Source organism: Pyrgilauda ruficollis, unplaced genomic scaffold (genome assembly GCF_017590135.1).
Source record: "Pyrgilauda ruficollis isolate IOZ18807 unplaced genomic scaffold, ASM1759013v1 scaffold63, whole genome shotgun sequence".
Classification (NCBI taxonomy): domain Eukaryota; kingdom Metazoa; phylum Chordata; class Aves; order Passeriformes; family Passeridae; genus Pyrgilauda; species Pyrgilauda ruficollis.
This window is the reverse complement of record NW_024528044.1, coordinates 2,300,884-2,311,813: the sequence shown is the minus strand read 5'-3', so window position 1 is coordinate 2,311,813 and position 10,930 is coordinate 2,300,884. Positions and strand designations below refer to the sequence as shown.

The window sequence follows — 10,930 nt, the reverse complement described above, 5'->3', positions numbered from 1 at the left end:
TGCAATTAATAATTTAGGGAAAGAAACTATACAAAACAGAACCAGTTATTTAGTTATGCTTTGAAAAAGATACCTGGTTCAGATATTCATAAAGGGGAAAAATTATACTTGGAGTTGAGCTCTAGTATGGAGCTTTTTTGTGTTTGATAAAAAAGGCAAAAAATTCAGATTAGCTTCACAACTTCACCCGTCAAAGGTTTAGTGACATGAAGCTACTCAACTATAGCTTGTGAAGAAGGAATGAAATACTCATAAAAATAAAAATGAAATTCTCATATGAGAGTAACATGATCTAAACCTGCTCATTTGGGGATGAGATGTCTACTTATCATGTCTGAAAACTTTATCCTTTTTTAGCTACTTTTCCTCCAGAGTGATATTTATAGATAGCAAATTGCCTGTGATCATCTGTTTCAATCTAGGAGTGGTGATTTTTGAATAGTTAAAAGCTGAAGTTGTACGTGACAGTAATAAAAAGAATATTTTAAATGATATTAGCTCTTTCCTGTTTTAATAAAGAAAAATTTGTGTTTATCTGCTCCTGATATTTGTTTTGACTTGGTTTGAGATTGGAGAAGATAACTAAGCTTTAGAAATTTTATTTTTAGATGGCATAGTGTTTCAATTGAAGTAGTTACTCCAATATTTGTTGTAGTTAAGATACAGTGAGAAATATTAGAAGGAATTTTTTAGGTGACTCGTAGATTGTGGTACATATTTAGACAAGTAAAAATAAATAATTTTGCCCCCATTTCTATCCTAGTTAGCTAAATTTTGTATGTTACCCTCATTATTGCAGCTGTATTATATTAGCTGTTAAAAAATTTTGCTACTCAAAATAATAATTTAATAAAGGAACTTAAGAGTAGCATCTCTTTGGAGTTTTGTTCTCGTCCCAGGATAGTTTTTTCCTATGAAACATATTCTCTTTGCAGTCCTGAAATTTTACTTGATATAGCCCTTACGTGATTGCCATAAGAGCTTTTTAATGAGCAGGGAATGTTGGAGTATGTGGAACTTACTGGACTGAAAAGCTGTGTATCTACAAATTAGTTCTTCCAATTTAAGAATATGAAATCTCAAACTAAGCAGTTTCATGACATGTCGTATGTTGGGTAAATATGCTTATCCACAAGCATCCAACAAAGAAAAATATTATTGAATGTCCATGTAATAATTCCCGCTTCTTGACAGATGTAAAGTTATTATATGTTTTAATATACATTTTTGTTATTGGAGAATCCAGTTTTGATAGATGCTAATAAAATTTTGAGAGATTCTAGTATGTCAGGTCCCTTCCTGAGGGAAACTTTATTTTTGGCTTGATTCTGTGGCCCTGAAGATTAAGGTGGCAAGAACGAGCAGCCTCTAAACTGACAACATTACGAAATACTAAATTGGATAGATTTAAGCACTTCCTTTTTAATTGGCATTAAGGGTTACTTAGTGATTTCATTGATTCAGACATACAGCCCTTGTGAGAAGCTGATCCCACATTGTGGAACTGCTGTCTGACACGCCTCCTGTCTGCTTTCTGCTGGATCTCACAAACTCCTGTCCCTTTCCAGGCTGGATTGATGTCACCTGGGATGCTGGTGGCTCTAACTCTTACCGTATGGGCGCAGAAGGAAAGTTTGACCTCAAGCTTGCACCAGGGTACGACCCTGATTCAGCGGCATCACCCAAACCTGTTTCATCCACTGTTTCAGGCACAACGCAGTCATGGAGCAGCTTGGTGAAAAACAACTGTCCAGACAAGACGACTGCTGCTGCAGGCTCCTCAAGTAGAAAAGGAAGCAGCAGTTCTGTGTGTAGCGTGGCAAGTAGCAGCGACATCAGCTTGGGTTCGACCAAAATGGAGCGGAGATCAGAAAGTGTATTGGAACAAAATATAGTTTCAGGCACTGACGTCCATGAACCAATTGTTGTTCTGTCCTCTGCTGATAGTGTGCCTCAGGCTGACATAGGGTCATCTTCCAGTGCGAGCACCAGCACCTTAACAGCGGACATGGGAAACGAAAATGCAGAGAGGAAGTTAGGTCCTGATAACTCAATACGTACTCCTGGGGAGTCCAGTGCTATATCCATGGGAATTGTTAGTGTAAGCTCTCCTGATGTGAGTTCAGTCTCTGAACTGACGAATAAAGAAGCAGCTTCCCAACGACCCCTAAGCTCTTCAGCAAGTAACAGACTCTCAGTCAGTTCTTTGTTGGCTGCTGGGGCACCCATGAGCTCCAGTGCAAGTGTTCCGAACTTATCATCTCGAGAAACTTCCAGCCTGGAGTCCTTTGTACGAAGAGTGGCAAACATAGCACGTACCAATGCCACAAACAACATGAATTTAAGCCGGAGCAGCAGTGATAACAATACTAATACTTTGGGAAGAAATGTTGTGAGTACTGCAAGTAAGTAAGCTATTTTAATTTTCATTTCAGGATTTTATTGTCTCTTTAGCTTTTGTTGCGCTTGAGTTTGGATTGTGTTGGCTTAATAGAGAAATGTACTTACAACAGCCTTGACCTTGTGTAGGCCTGTAGAACTCATGAAGGACTCACAGAGTTCCTGTCAACTGAAAAATGTTTCATTGCCTTGTAATGTCAGATCACAGGAACCCATCAAACAGAAAGATATTTGAAATTGACATTGATTATATGTTTAAGGAGAGAGAGTATGGAATAGACCAAGAGGATGGAAGTCTAGCAACAGTAGCTAATGTCAGGTACTTAGGCTTTCTGACCTGTATAGATGCATATTTCGGTTATATTTCCATTTTCCTCAGGAAAGGCAGTTTGTTCATATTGTGACGTGTCTGAGCATGGGAGCTAAGAACAAAGGAAATGAAGGAAATGAATGAAATAATGAAATCTTAGCAGATTCCTGATTTTGTCAAGCTGCTTAACATAATGTACTCTAATACTGAGTGTGTTTTCTAGAAAGGGTCATTAAGGCTTAGATTTGGTGAACTGTTCAGGAATATTAAATGGAAGGAAGTTTGTAGTTAACAATGTTTTAAATGACATTATGTACATGCTTTAACATTTGCATGTTCTTAGATTATATGTAGGAGCAAGGTATTAGCAAGGTAAGTTGTAAACCTGCTTGTTGTGAGTTCGCTCTTTTTTTGAGCATGCTCCCATCAAAGTTGTTACTTGTTTGGTGTTTTGTTTTCTCTGATGGTGATAGTACTTGAAACAGAGAACTGCATTTCATGGGCTAGGCAAGTTAGAAAAAGTGAAATTACCCAAGCTAGAAAAAAGCATACATTTCTTGTTAAGCTTTCATGCTTGTCATGATTGTCAGTGAAGCTGGTGAAGGGTCTGGAGCAGCTGTAGGGTGCTTAGCCTGGAGAAAAGGAACCTCAGGAGAGATACTGTTGCTCTCTGCATCTACCTGAAAGGAGGTGTAGTGAAGTAGGGGCAGCCTCTTTTTGCAGGTAGGAAGTTACAGGGGAGGTTTAGATGAGATAATAGGAAATTTTTTTCATTGAAAGGGTGGTCAAGCACTGGAAGGGGTGGCTCAGGGAAGTGGATTCACCATCCCTGAAAGTGTTTGGAAATTGTGTAGAAGTGGGACCTGGGAACATGGTTTAGCAGTGAACATGGCAGTGCTGGGCTAACATCTGGACTTAATCTTTAAGGTCTCTTCCAACCTTAACAATTCTATGACTCTGTGCTTCCTTATTTAGAAATGTGGGGTTTGCTTTTAGCATTTTAAAATATTTTTAAATGCTGAATGTTTTCTTTTTTGGATGGGGAGAGTTTTTTTTTTATTCATGTTGTGATACTGGGGATGGGAGTGAAGTCTTTTGCAACTTGCAATAGAAATTTAAGTAAGATACTCAAAGAAAGCTTTCCAGAAATTGATCCTCATATAGACAGATAGTGGCTCTGGTTCTGAAGTAGTTTTGTATTGAGGGGAGAGAAAAGAGACCACCTTTAAAAAACACGGTAAAATACTTCAACAGCATATTTAAAATTTCATGAATGTTTGATACTGTACTCTACAAAAGCTAGAAATAAGAATGGGGCAACTTAAAAATTTAATTCTGTGATAAAAATAGTCATACTTTATATTATCTGTCATGTAGGAAATATTTTGGTTTATGCTTTTTATATTATTAGAAACTGTAAATGGTAACTCATGTTCCTAAAAGAGATCAGAGACTAAATTTGTGCAATCTCACCAGAGTTCAATTAGAGCAATGCAAAAAACTTGATTTAAAAAAAAATATTTTTTTTTTGGTTTTTTAGCTTGTTCAGGTTAAAAAAACCCAACCAACGAAACTAAAGACCAAGCAAATAAAAAAACCCCCACCATCAAACAAACCACCCACAGCAACCCAACACCCCAAAAGTCAAGACTGAAATCATCATTAGTGAGATAAGGCTCTCTGGACTTTCTGTACTGGTTGCATTAAAAACATCAGTATTTGCCAGAAACTAAGTGGTATCTAGAGTAGCCAATTTCCATTTGCTCTTGAATTCAGAGCAAACAAAATGCTGATGCTTAATGCCTTTTTCTGTTTACTGTAACAGCAAAGAATTTGCTGTTATTAATTAGCAGAGGGTGAAAGATGTGAATACTGAAAAACTTATTTTCAAGCTCTTGAACAACAAAAGAAAAACACTTTGGTTTTTCATATCCATGCTTTCATAGTGAAGAACATAAGCTTATTAACCACCCTAAATTTAAAATTTGCACTTTTCCTCATCATAATACTATTATTTCACACCCCCCTGCATTGTTATATTTTTGTTTGTAAAGTGTTAGCTGTGTTCTTAAGGGGCAGGGATGTATGTAATAACTGTATGCAGCAGAGGAGGAAAGCAGAAATAGTAATTTTTTTTTTTTTTTTTCCCAAAAAAGCTACCAAATTCACTTAGGGGAAGAAGCTTTGTTATATTTTTCTCCCGGGCTAGTAATGTTTGCAAACTTTGTTAATAATAATATGAAATGCAGAGGTGTTTGTGGTTTGGTTTTTTTTGTTTAAGAAAGCAATTTCTCAGTTTACATAACTGGCAATAATGAAACTTCTTTTAAAAGTGAAAAACTTGGATTTGATAAAGTTCAGAAAAAGTAGATTGAAAAACCTAGACTTAAATTCTTAGTACAGATGACCCCTACACTTTTTTCTCCAAGCAGTGAATTTAGGTTTTTTAGTGAGTTTAGGTTTTTTAGTGAATTTAGTGAGTCTGCAGTGAATTCAGGTTTTTTTCAGTTGTTCACTAAAATGAATTTATTCTTTTATTTGCATGTACAGTAAGGTAACTTTTTAGTTGTTGCTTGCTTATTCTGAAAATTATAAATCATCTAACATAAGTCATATGTTTCACAGTAGTGTCAGTTCAGGTGTGTTGACTGTGATGAACATATATTTTAGTAGCTGTTTGAAAAATAAGTAGTCAGAGGTAATTTAAGAACCTTAGAAAAATGCACAACAATTACAAGTTTCACATTTGTTTTAATATGTTCTGTTCCCAATTCTCTTATATATAATTAACTTGTTTGCACTATATAATATTATATATGTAATGTAATTTAGATGTTAAATTTCATTTTAGGTTTAAAGACAGATCACAATGTTGGAGTAACAGATTTCAGAAATTCTTTACATATATTGAAAATGAAATTAAGTAATTTCAGGTTTATAGTGGGATTTTGGGGATTTGTTTGATAAAATTATTTATTTCAAATGTTTGCAAGGGAATAAGCTCAGAAGTGGGCATACATGTTGTAAGGTGCACTTTTGCATTGGGGAACCCTTCCCCTTTATAGTCTGTTGTTCGTTATTATAAAATAACACACTTATAATTTTTCAACCCCAAATATATTTTTCAACACAGGAGTCATGCATGTAAGTTGTACTCTTCAAGTCATCAAATCATTTATTTTATCTTACCGTATCTTTATCTATAGCTTCTCCTCTTATGGGTGCCCAAAGTTTTCCTAATCTGACTACAACTGGTACCACATCAACAGTGACCATGTCTACATCCAGTGTTACTAGCAGCAGCAATGTAGCTACAGCAACTACAGTTTTATCTGTTGGTCAGTCGCTTAGTAATACTCTAACTACTAGCCTAACATCAACATCTAGTGAGAGCGATACAGGGCAGGAGGCAGAATATTCTTTATATGGTAAGTTTCATTTTTAAATGAACATAAGCATTAGACTTCCCATTAATGACTTTTCCTTTTTATCCCGTTGTTATGATTTTCTTATATAGTAGTTTATTTACTGAAAAGTATTTCAAAGTTGAGCTCTTTGTATGTTACTTGTTCTGTAGGGCAGTAAGTAAAATATTGTTAATGTAGTAGTATTTCCTTATGTTTTCAAATCTTTATTTTCAGCAGTTTCTATCCCATATTGCTATTATTTATGGTATAGTTTATCTAAACACTTGAATATTTTCCCTCATCAAGTTTAGTTCGTAATGTAGTTTACATATGTACTTTTAATTACAATCAAAATGTTATTTTTTGTTGTGTTGTATAGGCTTACTACATGCAAAGTCTGATTACCTTGTGTTACTTTGGTTGAAAAGTATCCACCATTAGGGACATTGTACCCTTAAATAGCTTCCAGGTATCTCAATACCATAATAATTTCAAAAAATTGGAAAAACCACAAAAATTGACAGGAGGAATGAAATTATATGATTTGACAAACAGATCTAGATTTGTGTGCACACGATACCCTAGGAACAGACTTTGGGACAGAAGTTGTTTTGAGGCATATGAATACAGTGAAAGAAGATTTAGGTCTTTTGGTCAGTAATACATAGGAATCAAGCTGATAAAATGAAGTCAAGAAGAACCTGGATTGGATATCAGAAAATACTTCCTAATGTAAAGTTTATTAATTTGTGAGATATTCTTGAAAGAAAGATACTTGATTTATTTTAAATATTGTTGGATTAAGATTGTGTTCTATTTTTATTGCCTACTGAAATTGCTTGAAAAATTTCTGGTAATTTCAATGGGTATTGGAATTGAACTGCTTGGAGGCAGTTGATTAATATATCTTCATATACCATTTCTCTTTACTTTTTTAATTAAGTCTAATTTGATACTTTGATTGGGTGGCATATCTTAAGATACATCACCAACAACTGAGCAAGTAGAGTGCATTCATGTATCAGTAGGGGTGATAGCAACAATAGGAAAGGTGTTTGGATGGTATAGATGGTTTCTATGTGCATAGAAAAATGTAAAAGTTCAAAGCTTCATCCCAGTCCACTCGGGTTGCTGTGAACTTTTCTGGTTTTGAGAGGTTGTTTTTTAAATCTTAGTACTAAGTGAGTAAAATGGAACTTTTCCTTCAACTTCTTGTTACAGTAATTAATTAGCAATTGAATCTTTAAGATATTACTCTTAAATGTTTATCTTATATGTCTTTTACATTGTAAGTTAAGGTCTAAACCACATGTTTTTAGTGGGAATTACATCACTCACCTGTTTTTAATATTGAGACGTAGAAACAGACAATATGCATTTGTGCACCATTATCTGGTGATCTTTTGTAATCTCCTATAAGTGTAATTATAAAATGTTATAATCAAATGAGGAACAGATCACTCTTGCTGATCACTATTAATTGTACCAATAATGTTTCTGTAGTTATGCTATTCACTAGGTCCATGAACTTTTTAACAGGCATATGCTTTTATCACATCTTTTATTCCTGTTCTGCAATAAGCAAAGTTTTCTTTTCCTGATTTAAGTGAGATTTGTTTTTTCACTCTTCCCAATGCTTCTGTTGTTTATTTAAAAAAAATTTTGCTTTAAAAGTTATTCTTGTCTTTTGTTCTGTATGTAAATCTATATATGTGTGTTATAGATTTCCTTGATAGCTGCCGAGCTAGTACTCTCTTGGCAGAGTTAGATGATGATGAGGATCTACCTGAGCCAGATGAAGAAGATGATGAAAATGAAGATGATAACCAAGAAGATCAAGAATATGAAGAAGTTATGGTATGGTATAGTTAGCACTGATGATATCTTAATTGACTAACAGGTGCTTTAAAAATCCACAGATTTTTTTTTGGCAACAGGAAGTCCTAGCTACAATATCTCCATTAGTTAAAACAAATTTATTTAGATTCATTTAGTTTCTTGCATATGGTCAAAACCACCAGAAAAGTGTTTTTAAACACCATCATACCCAAGACCTTACAGGTGGGAATTAATGTCTTAAACCAGACTGGGAACAAGTTGACAGACAGTAGAAATGATGGATCACTAGTTCACAGGTTGATGAAATGGTATAACTGTGGATATACAATGCACACTATATAATGTAGTGATTCAGTTTTGGGGTGTGTTTAAGTGTAGGCCTGTTTGAAGTAAAAGTTTGCCAGAGGAAATCTCTCTCTTCTAAAGAATACCCCCAAAACCCCAACAAAAAAAACCAGTGGGGTGGGGGCTAGACAAAGCCCAGCATGGCAGTTCACATGGTTCTTGCCTAGACTATCAGGAGTTCTGGCTTTTCATTTGGCTGTTCTTTAATGGTATGACTACTGCTTGGTCTTCTACTATCACTGAAGTGATCAGAATTAATATTGCAAAATCTGAGAGGAAAAATACGAGGCTCCACTAATGCTAATTTAATGTTTTACTGAATAAATAGCAATATTGCTTTATGGAATTGTAGAAAATTCATCTTGTAATTAGTATGCAAATATTTATTTCATTTGAACCAAAATATGTAGCATTTTAACTTCCTGTGTTTATGGTTTTAATAAAAACTCAGGTACATGACTAAAAATCTTGTTGTTTCACCTTCTGCACAAAGTTAGGAAAAAAACCAAGCTAGTACAACTTAAGTGGATCTACAATGCAGACAGTAACTTTTTAGTTTGTAGAATGTTGATCAGTTTAAAAAATTATTAAATGGATTTACTATTGTTGTTCATGGGAAGTAGCAGAAATAGCTCCACAAGGCTTCTCCAGGAGCTTCATGTCTCTCCTGACTGAGGAGCCCAGAACTAAACACAGCACTCCAGATGCGGCCTTACCAGAGCTGAGTAGAGTTGCAGTTTAGTGTCTGACTGCAGTATTCATGAACTCTTAATTTTTTTATCACATTATTCTCTTTAGCAGAATCAAAAAAACGGCTAGCATTTTTGGGGTTGTTGTTGTTTGCTTTTTTTTTTTTTTCTTAATTAGGAAGAAGAGGAGTATGAAACCAAAGGAGGCCGTCGAAGAACATGGGATGATGATTATGTATTGAAACGACAGTTTTCTGCATTGGTTCCTGCCTTTGACCCAAGACCTGGTCGTACTAATGTGCAACAGACAACTGACCTAGAAATCCCTCCACCAGGTATGCTGACAAAGTATGTGGTGCTTAATCTGGCTTTAGGATGGAGATTCACTGTTAAGTGCCTACTGGATCTGGGGATGCTATCACTCTTAATCAGTACAACATGCTCTTGTGGCTGCGTGGCTTTTCTCTGTTTGAATGAGAGTTTCGTCTGCCTCTGCAGATCTAAGCAATTGAGGAAAGTAAATTAAGTGCTGAAAGTAAATTATTATTGAGGGAAAAGTAAATTAAGTGCTGTGTAAAATAAGCAAATGTAGGAATTTAACTAGGATCATCATGATAAACAATAAAATTTCTTTATATGTTAAAGATGTGCTAAAGATGCCTGGTTCGACCTGCAGGGACTTACCTGTGTTAAAGCTACCCAGAATAGATTTGATTGGAGACGGTGTGCTGAAACAGTGCAAAGCTGAGGCAGGGGCAAGGTAATGCCATGATGGAGTAGTGTGTATGGTCAGCAGCACAGCACCTGATCTTGCTCCTTGGCTCCTTAGTTCATTCTTGTTCAGCATGGTGGATGTACTCAGTGTTCATTACAGAGAGGAATAAGTAGGTTTTAGCACATGTGGAAAAAAACCACTGCTAATTTTGAAAACTGAAAGGAAGGTACTGTGTAGGAAAAGAATGCATGTACTGTGATAATATATAAGATATAGGGATCAGTAGGGATTCAGAAATTCCAGTTGATTTTATTCCCATAAAGAAATGGTTCAGTCATAATTTAATTCATAGTTAGAACTCAGTCTCATCTCTTTGACATGTATGCAGTAGGTCATTACACTTCCTTATTGAACCACGTTGTTGATGTTTAAGCCACCTTGTCATGCATTATGTATTTTGTGTTAAGGGTTCTCAAATGATTTTTACAGGTACACCTCACTCAGAACTCTTGGAAGAGGTTGAGTGCATGCCTTCGCCCCGTTTAGCACTTACCTTGAAAGTTTCGGGTCTTGGAACAACTCGAGAAGTAGAACTGCCCCTAACAAACTTTCGATCCACCATCTTTTACTATGTACAGAAATTGTTACAGCTTTCCTGTAATGGCAGTGTGAAATCAGACAAACTTAGACGTATTTGGGAGCCAACATACACGTAAGCTCACCAGTTCATTATTCTGTGCAGAGAACACTGTGACTGATTAGGAAATGGATATTAATTTTTTAACTCCTCCTCTGTAATAAGCAATGCTACAATTAGATTTTTTTGGTGTTTATGTCAGGATGTTATTACTGGTTTTAAAACTACTGCTGTGCTTGCAAAACCAGGGGAAAAAAATCATGACCTTTAGGGATCTGCTTGGAAAAATCCCATGGGGTTATAGTGCTAGCAAAAAGAGAAGTCAGGAGAGTTGGTTGATTTTTTTTCAAGGATCACTTTCTCCAGACTTAAGAACAGTCCATCTCAATACGTAGGAAGTCAGAGTCAGTAGGAGACTTGCATGGATTAACAAAAAAGCATGAAAGGGAAGAATGCAAGGAGTAGAAGAAGGGTCAGGTGATCTAGGAGGAATCCTAGTTGTCCCAACTTGAAGGCAGAGCATTAGGAAAGCCAGAGCACATCTGGAGTTGAATCTGGTGATATGGCAAAAGGTTAGTGAACACTTAC

At 35.6% G+C, this 10,930-nt stretch overlaps 1 protein-coding gene across 10 annotated transcripts in view; it reads left to right on the top strand.

Annotated features, from left to right (window-relative positions):
- Nucleotides 1-10,930, top strand: part of HECTD1 (HECT domain E3 ubiquitin protein ligase 1) — a 60,694-nt gene that overhangs the window by 37,258 nt on the left and 12,506 nt on the right. For 6 of the 10 annotated variants that reach the window (XM_041484127.1, XM_041484125.1, XM_041484126.1 and 3 more), the window contains 5 exons: nucleotides 1,569-2,405; nucleotides 5,917-6,138; nucleotides 7,841-7,974; nucleotides 9,169-9,325; nucleotides 10,195-10,417. In XM_041484127.1, the coding sequence (XP_041340061.1) occupies nucleotides 1,569-2,405; nucleotides 5,917-6,138; nucleotides 7,841-7,974; nucleotides 9,169-9,325; nucleotides 10,195-10,417 (1,573 nt within the window). The remainder of the gene's footprint in view (nucleotides 1-1,568; nucleotides 2,406-5,916; nucleotides 6,139-7,840; nucleotides 7,975-9,168; nucleotides 9,326-10,194; nucleotides 10,418-10,930) is intronic. The other 4 variants (XM_041484132.1, XM_041484130.1, XM_041484128.1 and 1 more) reach the window with 2 other exon arrangements.